Here is a 21,780-nt window from a genome sequence, read left to right on the forward strand (position 1 = left end):
TTTATTAAAGTATAACTGACATATAACAAGCTACATATATTTAAAGTATACAGTTTAGATATAACTGATAATAATCAATTTCTGGTATAGCAATCTAAAAATCTGTATGTGGGGCTTCCCTGGTGGCGCAGTGATTGAGGGTCCGCCTGCCGATGCAGGGGGACGTGGGTTCGTGCCCCGGTCCTGGAGGATCCCACATGCCGCGGAGCGGCTGGGCCCGTGAGCCATGGCTGCTGGGCCTGCGCGTCCAGAGCCTGTGCTCCACGGCGGGAGAGGCCACAGTGGTGAGAGGCCCGTGTGCCGCAAAAAAAAATAATAATATAAAAAATAAAAATCTGTACGTATATGAACATATATGTGAGGGATATGTGATGCACACACACACACATACAGAGTATATACCTATTCTTAGCTTTCCCTTAACCAACTTGATTATTAACAAAAACTTTGTAAAACATAGTAATTCATGCCCATAGCCACTTTTCTCTTATTCCTTTCACAGCAAAACTGCCTAAAAGATTTGTCTGTACTTGGAGGGTCCAGTTTCTCTCCTGTTCACTCTTGAATCAACTACAATGAGGCTTACATTCTCAAGACCCACTGAACTGTCCTCAAGTGACCTCCTTATTGCTAAATCCTTTCCTTCAGTTGCTTATAGGTTTCCTCCCCTCCTCTCCCTCTTCCTAGCACTCAGTCTATCAGCGAATCATATCAGCTTTACCATCAAGCTTCTCATGTTCAGAACCACCCTTAGCTCTTGTCTGGATCACTGTGTGAGCCTCTAGCTGCCCTGCTTCTTCCTCACTTGCTCTCCCATAGTCTCCAAATACTGTCCTCCTCTGAAAGATATTTTACTGATTTATTTTGTTAGTAAAGGTCTTTCACACCCTTCCTAGAACCTAAGCTCCATGAGGGGAGATAGTTTTTCCTGTTTGGTTCACTGTGGCATCCCCAGTACCTAGAATAGTACCTGACATATAGTATACACTCATATATTTAGATGAATTTTTTAAAAAGGGTTAGTCGACTATAGCCTTAAGACCAGGTCATTCAGCTCTGACAGTTACCAAGAATCAATTGTTTTTGCTGCTAAGGTGCCAGGTTATTCTAACAATAATGTAACGAGGTAAATATCACGTTATCTAATCAAAATGAGGGCAATGAGAAAACATTTCTGGGAAAGCTAAGGGGAAGGCTTTGTTAATATTCAATGAAGACAAGTTGCAAAAAGAAACTGCTTTAAGTTTGCTGGGGAGAACAACTGTCAGTGTGGGGAAAACCATAAAAAATCAGCAAGGTTTTTGTACTCAAATTGCTTTCCAAGAATTTTAAGTTCTGACTCCACTTTGAAGAAGCCAATTTGGAGGGAGTTAGTATGTGATGCTTTATTGGTGTGGCTTTGCTTGGAAGGTGATGCAGAACTCCAGTTAACAGACCCATATTCAAATATAAAGCCTTGGTTCTAGGTTAAAGGATTGGCACATGAATACAAATCGGTATTTTAAATTCAAATAAAATATTGAAGGTATCATTTTTATAATTTTGTATTCTGAACATTTTTTAAATTAATTGACTGTTAGCCTCAACTGAAGCTTATTATAGGGTATCTGTGTTTGTGTGTGCACACATTTTTTTTTGTCTCTGTTGTTAAAGCATAATTGATACCATTTTATGTGTATGTTTTAACACCTTGTTCTTCTTACTTAGCAGTGTATCTTGGAGATCATTTGGTAAGGATAGAATTTCTTGAGAACTTTAGAAAGTTGAATAGAATCCCACTTTATGAATCAACTTAATTTATTTTACTTCTCTACTTGTGGTTGCCTAGATTATTTCCAATTTTTAAAAATAAACAATGCTGCCAAGAATTCCTGGCACGTACATAATTTTATTATGTGTAAATATATAGGATAAATTCTGAGAAGTGATCTTGATGCAGTTTGTTTTGATGGCTTTAGAACTGATTGATTTTTATTCAGGATTTATGTGTTAGAACTTGCTTTGTGATATTTTGTCTTAGTTTTGAGCAACCGATATTTCACTCTGAACGTGTAGTTAAACTGATTGAAACTCACGTACAAAAATATGTTTATGATTTGAATTTGGAAGTCTTTAGCCTAAATACCCACTTCCCAATTGAATAATCATTTTTATCACTTAAAAAGAACTTTTTAATACAAGTTTCTGATAACAAGAGATATCTTAGGTACACAGCTATCTCACTGTAGAACAGACTATGCCTCCCTCCTACTCTGCCAAGAGCATTTAGCAACTGTAAGAGACATAGCCAGTCTCCAAATGCACTATCATATTTACAGTTTCTGCTCTTCTTCTTTCTGTGTCTTTCAGCCATTAAGTATATATATATGTATATATATATATATAACCATTTATATATATATATACACATAAACACATACATAATTTTTAAATAAACATTTTTAGATTGCAAGAATATTTCTGAATATGAATATATGTATATATATATATATATAACCATTTATATATATATATACACATAAACACATACATAATTTTTAAATAAACATTTTTAGATTGCAAGAATATTTCTGAATATGCTTTTGGATTAAATTTTAATTTTTCCCCTCATTTTGTTAGTAAAATAATGAATTATAAATTAAATTTCCATTATGTTTTTTCGTCCTCGAATTTTGTCTTCTGGGTAACACGCATCTTGTCGATCCATGAACTACCACAGCCAGTAGTTCATGAACTGCAAAGAATAAAATCCACAGGATTCTGTCACCAGCTATCTTCTGTGCGTATTTTCAGCCAGATTTCAGTAGTCGTTTAGACTTGTACCATTTTGGGAGAATCCTAATTCATAGCTGAAAAATTAAATATGTTGTAAAACCAATTACAAATTCCCTGTTTATGTTGGACTTTTTCTAAGGAAAGATTCTGGGCAGGGGGAGTTTCATTTATCCTTTAAGGGATAAGTATTATTCAAATCACTTTGGTAACAGCTAGACCACAGTCATGCAATAAGTTTAGTATCATTTTCTCAGTTAGATGGTGTTGAACTGTGGCTGACAACACTGATTTTCTGTGAGGTTTAAGATTGATCGTTTTTAAAATAAGGGAGGGAAATCTGGGTTTGAAAAATTTTGTAATCACTATGTTTAGGAGGCAAAACAGATTTAATTGTTCTGAGAATGGTGAATTATCTCCTGTGTGAAGAATATGCAAGTGACATTATCCCTTTTTCGTTGGGTCTCGTATGAAAGAAAATAAATCTCATTGTCTTTTTTTTTGTGTGTCTTTTTTAAGACACTAAGACGCAGTGACTGTTTTGAATGTGTATGGGTATGTAACACGTACATATTTGTTATATGTACATTTATATAGTATATGTATGTGTATATATGTATGTATGCATATATATAAATTATATATTATTTTTAAGTTTAAAATATATCTGTTACTTAAAAATGATAAGGGCTTATAAGAAAAACCTTTGTTAGGCATTTAGAGTAGCATTGTTTTTTAGATATTAGTGGGTAATAATGCTCTGGTGAGCCAGTCTTATTCTAGTTAGTTCACTCCAAGACAGAGCTGGGTGGAAATCCGAAAACATGTTTAGGGGGGCAGAGGGGAGGTGGGGACCCATCTTAACATGGTTTAACACACATTGATTTCGTAGGGAGGACCGAGATCCTCATTTTAGAAGCAAGAAGAGTGAGGCCAAGGAGAGGTTAACTCGGACACAGCAGCAGTGTAGGATGGATTTACCTTGACTCGTTTTAGATCTGTGAGATGTCTGATTTTTTTGTCAAAACACAAATTTGCCAACCAGACTGGAAGTGCTTTCTGTTTTTTTCATCAAAAACCTTGGACTCCCTCCCTTGAGGTCTTCTCTGTCAGACATTTTTTTCTTTTTAACTTTGGTTCTTATGTTCCAAATATAAGCAAAGTTCAACGAGTTAGGAAAAAGTCCCTCTAGAAAAAAGCCTCTAATTCTGAGACCAGATGGTAAGCATTATTCAGCTGATGGGGGTGTGTAGATTTCAGGGAAGGTGTGGTAATCTGATCTTGCTCTGCAGCTGTGACCCCTTCTTCCAAAACAGCCTCCTTCCTCACTGCTTTTTGCGTCCACATTCCAGCATCTCTCCTTCCATCATCGTGGGCACCGGGGGCCCTCACAGACCGGTTTGACAGATGTAGAAGAAAGGACTGAAGCTCGCTCGAGGAAGAGCGACTTCTGCTATTTATTCCAAACGACAGATATATTTTGATTATTCTCCTCCCCATGTTACTTGCAATATTGGCAAACCATGCCAAATGTAACCACTCTTGTTCAGCCCACTGAGAAACAGTCTTAAAGGACTCAAATTGCCATGAGCCCATCAGGGTGTCTTTGAGGCCTCTCCATCTGAAGTCCTGCAGGTACCTCAAGCTGAAGATAAATAAAACCTAGGGCACCATCTGTGTTCTCCTCACCTACCCTGAGAAAACACCAACTGATAGTTTCTCCTGTATTTCTTCCTTCAGTGGAAGGTAGCACCATCCTTCTGTCACCCAAATGGAACATCTAGGAATCATTCTAGACTCATATCTTTCTCATCCATTCCATGCAGTCCATCTTCTAAATACTTTTCCAATCCTTTCATACCTCTCTTCTCCCATTGCCACTGCTTGTGTTCAGGCTCTTCTTTCACCTCTGGAATTTGGAAATATCTGATGGTTTTGCCTTTATTTTTATCCACATCATTTTCTTCTTCCCTTCTCTTACAGTGTTGTATATTAAATGAGACTCCGGCCAATGAGGCCAATGAAATTAAAATCTCATGGGAGGAAGGATAGATGAAGCTCATTATTTCTTATATGTTCTGCAGGCCATTGTAGTATGTGGCTGGGGCTGAGAATAAATGCTAGACTGGAAAATTTTCAAATATCTTTGCCAGGCTATGTACAAGGTCTTCACGGTCTTGAACATCTTATCATCTGCTGCTTCTGCTTCTGACCTTACAATAAGCAACCACAAACTACTTGTGCTTCCTCTTTCTTTCATGCTATTGCATACCATCCTTGGTTTTATGCCTTGATCTGTGGGGATTCGTCCATCAGAAATGTTCCAGAAATATACAAACTACCTAAAGGACTGTCCCTACTGAGTACCACATTATCTTTTACATCATCTTGGTAGGTACTGAGCTGACCCATGAGAAACTCCAAAATGATTTGGGGCTTCCATGCTTCTCTGTGTTCCTCTCTTTTCCTTCTTGTTATTCTTGTCACATCCAACTGCAAGTCCTAGGAATCTCTTATCATTAGGATGGTGTCATCTCAGAACTTTTTGAAATGCCAGGTCTTCATGGTCCAAAACATGCTTCCACCTTTTGCCCTGGAAGAAATCTGCCCTGCAACTGTGCTACACCAGCCTACACACATTATGCTTCCCATGATGGCAATAGGTAGTGTAGTCAGGTAGATGTGCAGTGTCTAGAGGGCTTTTACGTGTCATATCTATCTCAATTTGATCCTCGCCACACCCTGTGGAGTAGGCAGAGGGCTATTATTTCTCCACTTTACAGATGTGGAGATGGAGGTTCTTTTCATTCTTATCAACCTGCCTTATAGGTGTGCACTTGAGTCTCTACAGATTATATGTTGGTAATCTGTCCACAGGTTACAGATCAAGGGTCCCCAATGCACATCTCAAGTTCTATGACCCAACTGGATTATGGTTGGCTCCTTTTTACTAAAGGGGCTTGGTCGTAGTTTTTGTTTTTAGAAACTTGGTGGTAAATCCGTGATTTGAGCAAAGTTGATCTCATAATGTTCAATCACGACTGTTTAGAAGCCTAATCACCTTGGCATTTTCCAGGGCCCATTTTCCACTGAGGTAGTCCACCTTCAGCTTTTGGTCAGTTTGATCCTCGGCACCTCTGTGAAAGAGAGGGGAAGGGAGAAGGAAAAGCTCTGTATGATTGATTTTAGATGTTGATTTTTGAGGCCTGTACTATGAGTCTCTTAGATTACTCAATCAGGTCTCGAAGATCCAAACACAGAGTGTTGGGACGGTGTGGTTGGGCCTAATTATAGTACTACTAAAAACAGTTCCTTTTAATGAAGAAGAAGGGAGGGGAGTTCCTCAGTGAAGCACCCATGTGTATTAGCTCCTGGTCAGGCTATGGTGTCCCCACTTCCTGTCTCTAATCTAGGCTCCTTGCAGAGTTGATAAGGCCCATTGGGCTAGTTCCTGAGACCATCATGGGTTTTATCGCAAAAATCTTGCTCTTTTTGAATTTAAAAATTAGAAGAAGTTATAAACAGCAAATGACTGTATTTGAATTCTGCCACTTTTGAAGAAAGTCAGACAGCTTGAGCAAATCCATGAGAATAAGGGTCTTCCCTTCTGCTGCCTGGAAGGAGAAAAAGATCGTTTATTTAAAATAAATCTATTGAGATGCATGTTGCTGGTATCTAATCAAGCTCTGAATTTGAGCTCAACTAGAGCTTTGATAAAAGAAAGGGGAAAGGAGACTTGAAAGAATGCTCTCCCATTCATGAAGGGCCTGCATGTTTTTAGTTTCCAAGTAAATGGAATAATGGGACCATGTATTTTCCATCCAGGCATTTTCCATCCTGAGAATAATTCCCTTCCCAGCTTCTCAATGAATAATGCATTATTTCTGAAACTCAAGAGGCATTCCTTTGATTTTCCTTTATGTTTAGCTTTCTGAGTGATTTTCAAGCAAGGAAATTCAAGGACTTGGAATGAATGCTTTATTAACATTTTTACTTGAAGTTCAAATAGCTCCTTGGCTATTATCTCCTGATTTTTGAAATATTTTTTTTTCTCCCTAAGCAAAGTCTAAGGTATTGTATTTATTAGAAAATGAAGCACCTTGGCCAGTCTTCAAAGCGAACAGCAGTTTAAAACCAATACACATTTGTGTTTAGAACAAAGAGCTTTATGGGGATACTCTGCTCCTTGCTTTATTTTCATTTCCCTGCTGAAAAGTTTCAAAAAAAGAAAGCTCACATTCAAAACTGGGCTGTTTGGAGACTAAATCTCGTTTGTTTACATTTTATGAAACTCATTCCTTGAGGCTAGTCCAATTCATGACCCCAATCCAAGCCCGCCTTCACCTAGGCCAGTGCCATTTAAATCAAAAGCTTCAAATGCACTTCTGGGATCATCCCTACTCTGTCTGCTCATTGTGTAGCCTAATTACACATAAGGAGGGGCCCATCAAGTAAGATGTAATGGGACATGATGGTGCCCACCAGTTCACGGTCTCTTCGCCAAGGATCCCCAGCTCATTCCTGGGGTAATACGGTGGTAGATTTTAATGCTATTTCACAACCTCCATTTCCCCTGGGAGCCAAGTGAGTGGTTTCAGGAGCTAAATAAGTTGGAACCAAGAACATAATTTGCATTTCCATCCCTTTACAGTTATAGTAAAATATTCATGATTTAGAAGAGTTGGGGAAGCAAGAGAATTTAAATAGGAAACATCTAGAGCATAAAATTCTGGTTTAAAAGATTTAATTTTATTAATTTAAGAAGTGGGAATATAACATAGTGTTTTCTGGAGCATGGACTCTGGAGCCAGCCTTTAAAAGCAGAAACTCTGGGGTTTGCCTCGGGTCTGCCACTTTCCAGGACTGTGGCGTTGAGCAAGTTATTTTACTTTTCTGTTTCTCAGTTTCTTCCTCTGGGTGATGAGATAATAGTTTCTATCTCCTACAGCTGTGGTACAGATTAAGTGAGTTAATGTTTGTAAAGCATATAGAAAAGTACCATTTAAGTGATAGTTGACTTAAAATAAAAGTAAATGTGCATCTTACTGTTGGAAATTGCTATTTCCAAACAGGCCCGTGCCGCTGAGCAGATAATAACAATATTATTGCTACTGCTGTTTCTGGTAAGATTTACTGGGTGATTATTTTCTGGGCACTCATTTACCCTGCCACGCCCCAAATGAGGCAAATGGAATCATTTCTGTTTCTCAGATGAGAAAACTGAGGTAAAAAACTAATTTGCCAACACAAGGACCTATGGTGTAGCATAGGGTACTGTGTTCAGGATCTGGTAATAACCTATAATGGAAAAGGATCTGAAAAAGAGTACATATATATGTGTATCTACACACACACACACACACACACACACACACACACACACACACACACATATACACAAAACTGGATCACTGTGCTGTAAACCTGAAACTAACACAACGTTGTAAATCAACTCTACGTCAATTAAAAAAGGAAAGCAATTTGCCTAAGTTCGCCCAGTTTGTTAAATAGCAGAGCAAGGATTTGAGCCCAGTCAAACCGAATCCAGAAACTGTGCCTCAACTAAACGTTAAAGGGTGTTTGTCACAGTGCTTTTGCCTGAAAACAGTCTTACACTATTAAAAACTGTATTTTGGGGCTTCCCTGGTGGCACAGTGGTTGAGAGTCCGCCTGCCGATGCAGGGCACACGGGTTCGTGCCCCGGTCCGGGAAGATCCCACATGCCGCGGAGCGTCTGGGGCCGTGAGCCATGGCCGCTGAGCCTGCGCATCCAGGGCCTGTGCTCCGCAACGGGAGAGGCCACACCAGTGAGAGGCCCGCGTACCGCAAAAAACAAACAAACAAAAAAAAACTATAAGCATCAAAGTGTGTATCCTGACTGCAGGATGTCTCGATTTCATACCGCAATTGCTTAGCAAACTCTGTTTTGCTCAAAATAATCATCGTCAGTGTCTCAGAAATACCCAATTTTAGTAAGGTCTGAATTAATGAGATTTTAATCAGTTGCTCATTTTATCGTCAAAACCTTTTCTGATTATTTCAGAAACTGAACATTTTATTGCCAATGATGATCCGGTGGCTTTGAAGCTCAGTATTTTTACCTTGAACTGAAATCGTGTCACCCCATGGTTGCTCGCCTCATCATTCTATTTTTCTGTTCTCTCTTTTTTTCAACCTCCCGATCCCGCTCCCCGTCCTCGCAGGTGCCTTTATCATCTGCTGGACTCCTGGACTGGTCTTGTTACTTCTTGACGTGTGCTGCCCACAGTGTGACGTTCTGGCCTATGAGAAGTTTTTCCTTCTGCTTGCCGAGTTCAACTCTGCCATGAACCCCATCATCTACTCCTACCGCGACAAGGAGATGAGCGCCACCTTCAGGCAGATCCTCTGCTGCCAGCGCAGTGAGAACACCAGCGGCCCCACGGAAGGCTCCGACCGCTCAGCGTCCTCCGTCAACCACACCATTCTGGCTGGAGTTCACAGCAACGACCACTCCGTGGTTTAGAAAGGAAACTAACTAAGATGAGCCGCGGCCGTCATCTACTGAGGGATGATCATCCTCCCCCTTCCCAAAGGCACGGGCAGGCTGAGGTGTGAGAGAGAGGAAAAACACACTCGTGTGCTTAAACACTAACCCATGGCAGTATTTGTTCCTAGACCCACCAAGACTTGATGTATATTGAAAAATTAGCTTATGGGACATCCCTCATCCTACTCCCCGTTCCTTTTGAAAGTAGAAAGTGGAGACCTTGCGATAGAATTCATAAACAGACTCTGGAGTGGCCATTTACACTACACTAACTAGTCTTCAAAAGATTTTGTGTGGTTTGGTGCAAGTCAGAATCAGTTCTGACTAATTGAATCCACAACTTCATTTACATACAGGCTTCCCTGTTTTTCTTTTTAAAGGATACATTTCATTTAATAAACACGTTTATGCCTATCAGCATGCTTGTGATGGATAAGACTATAGACTGTTTTTAAACGATCATAACTCCATTTTTTTCCTTATGTAGGAAAACTGTAAATTAGAATTACTTTTCTAGAAAGCATGCATGTAATGTATGTATGCAGTATGCTGTACTTAAAAAGATAAAAGGGTATTAATTTTAAATCTTCTAGGAAATAGAAAAACCTAGATGTCAAAGCCAGTATTTGTTTAGGTTATGAAACAAACAATGATCTAATCACAATATTACCTTTTTTATTAAAGTGTTGTAACATGTATAAAACAAACAGGGAATGTAAGTTTATTATCAGAAGAATATGTTGTACTCTATAAAAGTTATAGAGATGAGCACAGTGGTATTGTTCCCACATATTTATAATATCCAAGTACATTCTAATTATTAGTTCATCAGAGGAATTTTTTAATGACCTGTGTTTTTCTGTATTATAATACATAGTCATTGTAGAAAACTTGAAAAATACAGAAATGTATAAAACACTCAGAAAAAATACTGATAATATCACAACCCAGAAGTAACCACCATTAACAGCTTTTCCCCTGCGTATGCCTATATGTATATTATATACCTTTTTATATAATTGGGATCATACTGTAAACAATTTTATAACCAGTTTGTTTTTTCCACTGCATAATTGCCACATTTTCCTATGGCATTAAAAATTTTACAAAAACATAATTTTAATGGCTATATAATATTCCATTTAATGGATGCAACTCAGTTTATTTAACCATTCCTGTATTGTTGACTACTTAGGTTATGTCTAATTTTCACTATTATAAATAATGTTGCAAAAATTTTATGTACATAAAACTTCGTCCATGTAATTGATTATTTACTTAGGACACATTCCCATGAAGGATTTTTTTTTTTAATGTGAAATGTCTTTTTATGCTCTTACCTTTTATAAAAGGGGATTTCCTGCTTTTGCCCTATGTAGGTGGCAATTGTGAGGAAAGGCAGTTAAATTACCTTTTTACAAAGGAAATGCAGTGGTTACTTTAGTTGAGAGTGACTTTTTTATATAACAAGATGGACTAGAAACGGTCAACTGCCACAAATAGCCAGGATACCCTACTTAATATGTCTAGCAATTCCAAATTTCATTTGAACAATGGATGATCCAACTCTCGGTAGCCACAACTCTAGTGTAGAATTGAAGACAACGCAAAGAAATCAAACATGCCGAGTGAATAAAGGATCATCTTCATATTAAATAGCTTCTGTAGCAAATGGGTTGAGCGTGTTGGTACGTGACTGGATACTGTGTATTCTCTAAGGTCGCCCCCACAGATGCCGCCATATTAGGTGATACCTGTTCAACTGTCCGGGTAAACTAATTATTGCACCAGTTTGTCGTAATAAGTAACCAGTAAAGTCACAGTCACGAAGCAGGTGTGGGAAAGTCAGGAGTATGTTTGAGAGAGAGATGTCCAGAAGAAGAATGGTTATTTAGGAAGGAGGAGGTCAGTGCATGGTCACCATTTGAGCAGAGGGCAGACTCAACAAGTGCCCAAACTGGAAAGAATATGGGGAACCGGTTAGCAGAAAGGTGTTTGCACAGACTTTACACAAAATACAGAGCATTTTATAGTGGAAGGGAACCAAATGAACTTGGACTTTTACTCACGCGCATTTATTCTGAAGGAGATGTGGACTGTTTGAAATTTAAAAACATACTAATTGGACTTTAATAAATCATTCTCAATCAGTGTTTGCTAATGTGTGGTTCTGGTCAGTGCTGTTTCTTTTGTTGGAGAGTCATCCTTGCACTGCATGGTGCCTGCATTCTTTGACCTCTTTTCTGTTCCTGCCACAAGGGCTTCTGAACTCACAGGTGAAGCCACCATATGCTTCCCCAGCTCAGAACTGCTTTTTTTTCAACCTGAGTCATAAGTCTTTCCAGTGTACAAGAGGTGGTGGTTTGTGTTGCATGAAAGGAGAGGTAACATCTTAGGACAGTACTTCACTTGTCAGCAGTATAACTATTAGAGTGAGTTTCTTTTGGAAAAACTGATTTTATAAAAACTTTACAATGACTTTATAGAAAACTCTCACTAGGAGTTTATAAAGTTACAGTGGTCTTTATGTTTTTAGATTTAATGACTAACAGGATAAAAGTGGTAGGTATCTTCCAGTTATATGCTAATTGTATTTTTGATATATTGCTAAGACGGGAAAAATAACAATGGTTATTCAAATGAATGTCTCAATGAGTATTTGGAATAGAATACTGAACCTTTAAATTTGGGTGGTTGTAAGATTGTTAGAAATCAAATGTCTCAGGAGTCTTCTTCACAAATTAACCATGCTTTTTTTTTTTTTTTTTTTAGTGAAACCGTAATTTCCTAGACTCAAAACCTCAGCTAACGTTATACAATTAGTGAGTCTTATCAGTTTTCCCATCCTCTTTCCCAGTTAGCTATTGCTTTAGGTTCCATTGTTCATCATCTTTCTCATTTATTCCATTAGTCTCTCAGCTTCTGAAATGGAATTTTGATACTGTTTCCAGCCCTTCTTCTTAAACCCAGAGTGTGACTTGTGCTAGATAAAAACCGTAGAAATGCTCCTCGATCAGGTCCCTTCATTACACCAAGGTAAGCAGAACATTTTTACATTAAGACCGTTTGAAACAAATTGCTTATTTTTTAACACCAAGTTTACCTGATCCCAAACCCTGGGAAGGCTTGGGGTCAGTTTGTGTGTTGGGATGGACTTGGATTCAGGCACCATCTGACAGAAGAAATGTGTGTAACGAGGAGCCAGAATGGCTCATCAGTCTTCCAAAGCAGGGACCATTCAGTCCCTATACTTTGTATAGTCTGCATATAAAATTCTCTAATTCTTCCATTGATAATGCTCATATTCACAGATTACTTACTGCTCTTCTGTTTAGTGATACGGCAGATAAAGACCCATTTACAAATCTAAAGCAGAGGTTGGCAAACTAAGACCCACTGGCCAAATCTACCTGTTTTTATATGACCTATGAGCTAAAGATGGGTTTTACATTTTAGTGATTGGGGAAAAAAGAGTATTTTGTGAAACATGAAAATTATATGAAATTCAAATTTCAGCGTCCATAAATTAAAGTTTTATTGGAACACAGTCACACTCACTAGGGCTATGTGTTGTTTATGGCTGTTTTTATACTGCAACAGCAGTATCGAATACTTGCAGCTGAGACTGTCGCTCGAAGTCTAAAATATTTATTCTCTGACCCTTTACAGAAAAAGTGTGCCAACCCCTGATTTAGAGAATTGCATTTTCAGTCATTGCTATCCTCATTTAACTGTGTGTTCGTTGGAAGAGTTAGCAGAAATTGGGCACACCACGATCTCTTGAGCTCTATCTAGACTGCAGAGAAAATTGTCAGTTGCATTCTTTATAATAAACAATTTTTATTTTGAAACAATCTCAAACTCACAGAAGAGTTTGCTGAATTTATGGAACATTTTCCCTGAGCCATTTGTAAGTTGCCAGTGTGATGCCCCATCATCCTTGAATACTGTGTCATTCCTACAGACAAGGACATTCTCTTTCATAACTTCAATACAACCATCAAAATCAGGAAATTAACACTGAGACATAAACTACCACTTAATTCACAGACTGCATTCAAGTTTAACTAGTCTTTCCAATAATGTTCCTTGTAGCAAAGGAATCCAATCGAGGGTCACTGGTTGTGTTTAGTTGTCATACCTCTTGAATCATCTTCAATCTTTTTTTTTTTTTTTTTTTTTTTTTTGCGGTGCGCGGGCCTCTCACTGTTGTGGCCTCTCCCGTTGCGGAGCACGGGCTACGAACGCGCAGGCTCAGCGGCCATGGCTCACGGGCCCAGCTGCTCCGCGGCATGTGGGATCTTCCCGGACCAGGGCACGAACCCGCGTCCCCTGCATCGGCAGGCGGACTCTCAACCACTGCACCACCAGGGAAGCCCCATCTTCAATCTTGAACAGTCCCTCAGTCTTTTCTTGACCTACATGACCTTGTCATTGAAAGATCACAGGCTATGCATTTTATAGAATGTCCCTCACTCTGGGTTCATCTGATATTTCTTCATAATTAGATTCGTATTATTTATCTTTGACAAAAGAACATAGAAATGCTGCTGTGGTGCTTCTCACTGCATCCTGTCAAGGAGCACAGGATGTTGATTTGTTCCATTAACTTTGATTACTTATGAAGTCTGCCAGGTTTCTCCACTGTGAAAAAAACTATTTTTTCCCTTTTTGTAGGAAATTTTCTGTTCTCATCAAATTTTAACATCTAGTTTTAGCATCCATTGATATTTCTTGGATGAATGAATCATTACTCTGATGATTGCCAGATGATGAATTTCTAATTCTTTTCTCTTTAAAATTTATTAGTTAGCTGTCTACTGTGAAAAAAAGCTTTGTCCTCTCCTGTTTGTTTATTCATTTATTTATACAAGTATGGGCTCATGGATTCTGATTTTATTCAATTGGTTATAATGTTGCTATTATTTTAAAATTAAACTTTTGAGATAATTTTAGATTCATATGCAGTTGTAAGAAATAATATGGCGAGATCCTTATACCCGTAACCCAGTTTCCCCCAGTGGTGATAGCTTACAAAACCAGAGTATAACATCACAGTTGGGATATTGACATGGATACAGGCAAGGTACAGAATAGTTCCACCACCACAGGAATCCCTCCTGTTACACTTTTATAGCCACACTCATCTCCCTTACACCCATCCTGACCCCTAGCAACCACTAATCTGTTCTCATTTTGTCAGTCACATTTTAACTATTTTTTTCATATTCCTAAAAACTTCTATACAACAACAGTTTCAGGGTTGGGGGCTGATACTTCCCAGAGTATTGAAGTGGTTGTTGTTGTGTGTGTCTGTGTATGCAACTTCCAGAGAGAGAGTTTTGTGATTATAAAAGCTACACAAACTTAATATTTCAAGGAATACAGAAATGAATAAAGTAAAAAGTAAGAATCTCTCCTGTAGGATGGAAGCTAGACCACAGATATTTGTTGAGCACGTTACCTGTCAAACAGACTTCCACAAAGTGATTTTACGTCTTATTTTGTGCAACTTTCCATGTCTTCCCATTGGCATCAGGGGAGCCAGGCTTCAGGTTTGTTACTTGTTTTGCATCTTATCTCTTAACTTGCATCTTTCTTTCTGGAAAGGAATCTTATTTCACTTTGTGTTCTCCACCTCACATCACACAGTGCTAAATAGTATTTAATACTTGCTTGTCTAAATGAAAGAAAATGTGTGAGCCACAAGGAAGGGTATTCTTGACCAAGAAATGCTCCTTAGTTCCACAAGCCTGATAAAGGTTTCCCTTCATGTTTAAGAATATTGCAGTTAAAATTAAGTAAGAACAATGAAAAACCAAGGGCAACGCCTTTGAATAATACAACGTTTGTGCTTTCTGAGTGTCTTGTTTGACTTATTTTGATTTTTAATATTACCATATGTTGAATCTGTAATGTTATCTACAGCTTACAGAAGACATTCATATAATTTGTATTTTGATCTTTGCGATAACCTTGTTACACATGAGGAAACTGTGTCTCAGGGGGATAATTGGAAGCCTAATATTTGTTGCCTAGAGAACTTTTTGAATCTAATTACCTATTCTTTATATTGTCATTCATAATTCCTCATATGTACTTATCTATCTTGGTCCTCCAAATTATGAGTTCCTTGATCAGTATGATGCATTACATTTAAAAATTCCTTTAAAGAACCCAGAAGAGTAAAAGCTATAGGTAAAATGAGGTCATGAGCAGGCGCATGGATTGTTCTGTGTTGGGTTTACATTGTTGCAAGTATGCCTATATCGCAGGCTAGGTTATAAATTCTTTGAGAATGAGATAATCTTGTATTTTCCACCTCCTTTTAATGATTCATATCACTAGAACAAAACTAAAAATAGGGTGCCATTTACTAAATGGTTCTTGAGTGAGGACTGTAAGACCATAATCAGGTGTTGTCATTGTTATTACTATCACTTGTTCTGTAATTTATTCATCCAGAAGGACTTTTTTGAGGCCCTCTGTATACCCTTAGGATACTGCTGTGAAGGAGATTCGCAAGATCTTTAATGGAGCTTGAAATTTAGTAAGAGTGAGGGAGATAAGGGAGAGAAATAAGTAAGTTAAAAGTAAATTACAAGTTGTATTAAGAGCTATGAAGGAAATTATCACGACACAGAAATTGAAGATAAAAGAGATAGAGAAGGCGGGGAGAGGAACTACCTTTGAAAAGAGAGTCTAGGAAGGCTCCCTATTAGGACAGGAATTGTCCTCTCAAAGCCCTCACCTTGAGCCTGCATTGCACAAAGGTGTGGCTCTGTCAAGCTCTTGAACGTGAACCCACTTTGGTAACCAGGACACATCAAAACAACCCATTAGAGAAATGGACATGAATCCAGCATAGGTAGATAGGAATTCCAGGCAAGACATGTAAATGCTTGGTGAGAGAATGCATGCATTTTGGAAAGAAGGGCAGTAGAGACTGTGAGAATGAGGCTTGTAAGGCAGTAAGTATGGTGTCTTGAGTGATTTTGAAAGTCATTTTATGATGAGAAATATGGAGAATGAGTTAAAGGACTTACATAAGGGAGTGACACAGTCTGATTTATGCTTCTGAATAAATTGAAGAGGAGGAACCCTGGAGGCAAAAGACAAGATCAGAGGTTGTCACTTTAGTGAAAGATGAAGATGGTCATGGAGGTGTAGAGAAGGAGGTGGAAGGATTTGAGAGGTGTGCGGGACCTAGTGATTGTGTAATGAGGTCATACCTCAGGTTATGACCTTGGCCTCCGGACAGATGGGGATGTGATATGGTGAGATTAAGGAACATGGGATGAGGAGCAAGTTTACAGAAAGAAGATATTGAGTACATTTTGAAATATCTGAGCCACCCAAGGAGAACTTTGAAGTAGGGAAGTGCCGTTGTGATACATGAAGCTCAGGATGCATCTCTGGACTGAAGATCTAGATTTTGGGGTCTGTAGTCTTCTGCTGTCATCCTGCCACATTTTCCTCAAGATAGGAAACACAGAGCCTTTGATCTGTTTGATTAGGAAGAAAGAAAAGGAAGGAAATGGGGAGGAATAAAAGAGCAGAACTTAATATCTGAAAATATTATCTAGAAACGTGGAGATGTTTCTTTTTCACAAAATAAGGTTAACTATATATAGTATATTTGGTGGGTGTTCTTTTTACTTGATAGTACATTACAGAGATAGATACAAGGTTGATAAATATGTATCTGCCTCGCTGTGTAGTTGGGGTAGAGATGTTTAGAGCCTATTCATATCTTATTTTCTCCTCCTTCCTGGGCTCTGGGAAAACTAAAGTTCTGTTAGGCGGGTCCAATGTGACTAATTTTGGCCAGTAGACTGTGAGTGGATGTGACAAGTGTCATTTCTGGACTGAGGAAGTAAAAAACCGCTGTGCTACTCTCCAGATCTTTTTCCCCCCTGAAAGCCAAGCACAGAGATGTGAACATGAAGAGAGTGAAGTCCCCATCAGCTTGGGACCTTGATTGACTCTGTAGAGCAGAATCCCTGCCAACTCATAATGAATGTATAGCATGATCAAGAAATAAACATTTTCGGTGTTTATGGTGAGATTTTGTGGTTCATTCGTTACTGCAACATAACCTAGCTTTAATACTAATAAATAGTATTAAATTTTGATGAATGTTAGGTTTCTAATTTTTTGTTTTTCTGGACCATAGGGAATGTACATTTAAATTTTAACTTTTGTAGACAATACAAAAATACATTTCAAAAAATCATACCATTTATAGTCCTGCATATATGAGAACATTTTTTAATCTGTATTTTACCAATACTGGATGCTACCAATCTTTGAAGTTCCTTTAGTTAAAAGAAGTTTGGATGAAAAATCCCCAGATACTTGGATATAAAGAATTCCTATATAACGTGAGTAAAAGAAGAAATCTCAAGAGAAATTTTAAAATATTTTGAACTAAATAAAAATTAATATACAACTTATCAAAATTTGTGGGATGCAGTGAAAGCAGTGCTTAGAGGGAAATTTATAGCAGTGAATGTGTATATTAGGAAAGATGAAAGATCTGAAATCAATCATCTAAGCTTCTACCTTAGGAAACTAGAAAAAGAAGGGCAAATTTAAACCAAAGTAGTAGAAGAAAAGAAATAATAACATTGGGACAATGAAAAAAAATCAGAAGAGAAAATCAATGAAACCAAAAGCTGATTCTTTGAAAAGATCAATAAATTGATAAGCCTATAATCAGGCTAAGAAAAAAAAGAGGAAACAAGTTACAAATATCAAAATGAAAAAGGGGATATCACTATAGATCTCATTGACTTAAAAAGGATAATAAATACAATGAACAGCTCTATGCTCATAAATTTGATAATCTATATGAAATGGGTCAATTCCTTGAAAGACAATATGCCAAAACTCACACAAGAAGAGATAGACAATCTGAGTAGGTCTGTATCTATTAAAGAAATTGAGCAAAGGGAGTACTACTTAACTCATTCTATGAGGCCAGCATTGCCCTAATAAAACCAAGTAAGACATTACAAGAAAACTAGAGACCAATGTCTTTCATGAACATAGATGCAAAAATTCTCAATAAAATATTGAATAAATATAGTAAATGGAATCTAACGATGTATAAAAAGAATTATACACCACAACCAAGTAGAATTTATCCCAGGTGTGTAAGGCTTGTTAAACATTAAAAAAAAAAAAAAAATGCATCACACCAACAGGCAAAAAAAGAAAAATCACAATCATGTGAACGGATGCAGAAAAAGAACAAAATCCAGCACCCAGTCATGGTAAATAACTCTCAGTAAACTAGAAATAGAGGGAACTTCCTCAACTTGGTAAAGAATATCTACAAAAAAGGTAAAACTAACATTATACTTAATGGTGAGAAACTCAAAGCTTTCCCACTAAGATCAGGTACAAGGCAAGGATATCCTCTCTCACCAGTCCTTTTCAGTATGATACTGGAAGTTCTAGCTAATGTACTAAGACAAGAAAAATAAAGGATATACAGGTGAGGGAGGAAGAAATATAAAGGTCTTTGTTTGCAGATGGTATGATTGTCTTCATAGAAAATCTGAACAAATCAACAAAACACTGAAACTAATAAGCAATTATAGAAAGGGTATAAGATGTAAGATTAATGTGCAAAAGTCAATCACTTTCCTGTATATCAGCAACGAACAAGTGGAATTTGAAGTTAAAAACAACACCGTTTACATTAGCACCAAAGAAAATGAAATACTTAGATATAAATCTAACAAAACATGGGCAAGATCTATACAAGAAAAACTACAAAATTCTGATAAAAAGTCAAAAAGAACTAAATAAGTGGAAAGATATTCCATGTTTGTGTATAGTAACTCAATATTGTTGGGTGTCAGTTTTTCACAAGTTGAATGCAATCCCAACCAAAATTCCAGCAAGATATTTTGTAGATATTAACAAACAGATTCTAAAGTTTTTATGGAGAGGAAAGAGACCCTGAATAACCAATGCAGTAATGAAGAACAAAGTTGGAGGACTGACACTATCCAACTTCAAGATTTACTGTGGAGCTATGGTCATCGAGACAGTCTGGTATTTGTGAAAGACTAGGCAAGTAGATCAATGGAACAGAATAGAGAGCCTAGAAATAGACCCACACAAATAGAGTCCACTGATCTTCGACAGAGATTTCTTCCAATACAATGGAACAAAGGTAGTCTTTCTAACAAATGATGCTGGAACAGCTGGGTATCCACATGCAAAAACATGAATCTAGGCACAGACCTTACACTCTTTACAAGAATTAACTCAAAATGGATCAAAGACATTATGTAAAAAGCAAAACTATAAATCTCCTGGAAGTTAACAAAGGAAAAAAATTTAATGACCTTGAAATTGGCAGTGATTTTTAAGATACAACACCAAAGGCATGATCCATAAAAGAAATAATGATAAGCTAGACTTCATTAAAATTAAAAGTATCTGCTCTGTGAAAGATGCTGTCTAGAGAATGAGAAGACAAGCTGCAGATTGGGTGGAAATACTTGCAAAAGACACATCTGATAAAGGACTGTTACCCAAAATAAACAAAGAACTCTTAACATTCAATATAAACAATGCAATTAAAAACTATGGGCAAAAAACCTGAACTGGTGGCTCACCAAAGAAGATATATAGATGGCATACGAAAAGATGCTCAACATCATATGTTATTAAGGAATTACAAACTAAAAGAACAAGATACCACTATAAACCTATTAGAATGGCAAAATTTAAAACACTGACAACATCAAATGCTGGCAAGGATATGGAGCAGTAGGAACCCTCATTCATTGCTGGTGGGGATGCAATGTGGTACAGCCACTTTAGAAGACAGTTTGGTGGTTTCTTACAAAACTAAACATACTGTTACCTTCCAGCATCCAGCAATTGAGATCCTTGGTATTTACCCAAAGGAGTTGAAAATTCATGTCCACACGAAAATGCTGCACATGGATTTTTATAGCAAGGACAACACTTTTTTGTTCTTTAGAAGCCATGTTTGGATGGTTCTTGGAGGTACCAACTTAGAGCTTTCTGAAATCTGAAGAAAATATTTTATGGTCACAAACTTAGCTTCATCTTTAGACCATGTTTTCCTGACAGTGCCCTCAATTTGTTCTTTGCCCAAAGCCATTTTTACTTAGCATTCTTTACCACTTTTAGAAATTGACAGTTTTCAAACCAAACAATTCCTGGATCCTTTGTATTGAACAGTCCTTTCTTTAGCTCATCTCTCTCTCGTTGCATTTTACTATAAATGTCAAAAAAAAAAAAAAAAGCACAAGCAAAACCTCCAGTACTGTATCTGGAAATCTCCTTAGTTAAACCACCCAGCCTATAGGTACATTTTTTATTTTTCCACGTTACTTTAGGTATTAGTGTTACTAAACTTTCTGCCACTGTTTAAAAAGGATCCCCTTTTTTCCAGTTTCCAATACTATTTTTCTCACTTTCTCTTAAGTCTTCACCAGCAGCAGCCTTGAAGACCATATTTATGATGCTACTTTTGGAAATCTCACATTGTTACTTCTTTGGTGTTATTAGACTATATTATCGAATCATTTCTTCTGCTGGGGTCCCCTAAGTTCAATCCTGTGCCTATCCTCACAGGGCTTACAGTTAGAAAGGAGGACAGCCATGGGAAGAGTAATTAATACGAATGAGATGAATGTTATAGGGGACTCAGCCTTGTCTGAGAATGGGGGTGAGGTAGCAAACAAGGCTTCTCTGAAAAAGTAACTTTCAAGTTTACAGCTGAAAGGAGTGTGTAGAAGTTATCTAGGTGAAAGGGGGACATGGAAAGGTTAATGGAAAGTCATGTATAGAAGTTTTAAAGCATGCCCTTAAGTATTTGAAAGATTGTATATATGGAGCATGAAAAAAAGGGGGGGCTAGAATTGGGATGATAATTAAGAGCTATATTATCTGATAGGCAGAACTCTATCATTCGTGCTAAGGAGTTTTTCCTTTAATCTAAGGGCAGTGAGCCACTCAATGGTTTCAAGGCAGGGAGGGAAACCATGAGCTCTGCAGGTTCCAAAGCTTGCTAATTGGATAATAGTTTAGATGGGGGCATGAGTGGATGAAAGGAGACCAGTAGGACGCTAACTAATGTATCTGAGGTGAAAAATGATGTTACCTTAGACTAGGGTGTTGGTGGTGGAGATGGAAAGAAGAGGGACAATTTGAGATATATGTAAGAGATAAAAACAACCAAGATTTAGTAATTTGATGGGATGTATTTTGTAAGGGAAAACGAAATAATAAAGAAAATTCTCTTGCCTCTGGATTAAGCCTGATAGTGGTGCCATTTACTAAGATAGGAAAACTTAGATAAGGAACAGATTTGGAGTGAGGGTTAGGGAGAAGAATATGAGTTCACTTATAGATGTGTTTGGTAGTTGCTACCTCTGATATCTTCAAGGAGATCTGTTTACCCCTGATTGCAGGGCTGAGTGTGT

The 21,780-nt window shown here is 37.7% G+C and overlaps 1 protein-coding gene across 3 annotated transcripts in view; it reads left to right on the forward strand.

Annotated features, from left to right (window-relative positions):
* Positions 1 to 11,454, forward strand: part of LPAR1 (lysophosphatidic acid receptor 1) — a 151,964-nt gene extending 140,510 nt beyond the window's left edge. For all 3 annotated transcript variants that reach the window (XM_024757295.1, XM_024757294.1, XM_024757296.1), the window contains one exon: positions 8,976 to 11,454. In XM_024757295.1, coding sequence (XP_024613063.1) covers positions 8,976 to 9,277 — 302 coding nt within the window. In that variant the 3' untranslated portion in view covers positions 9,278 to 11,454. The remainder of the gene's footprint in view (positions 1 to 8,975) is intronic.
* Positions 11,455 to 21,780: the final 10,326 nt, after the last annotated feature.

Source organism: Neophocaena asiaeorientalis, unplaced genomic scaffold (genome assembly GCF_003031525.2).
Source record: "Neophocaena asiaeorientalis asiaeorientalis breed wild unplaced genomic scaffold, Neophocaena_asiaeorientalis_V1.1 scaffold432, whole genome shotgun sequence".
Taxonomy (NCBI): Eukaryota; Metazoa; Chordata; class Mammalia; order Artiodactyla; family Phocoenidae; genus Neophocaena; species Neophocaena asiaeorientalis.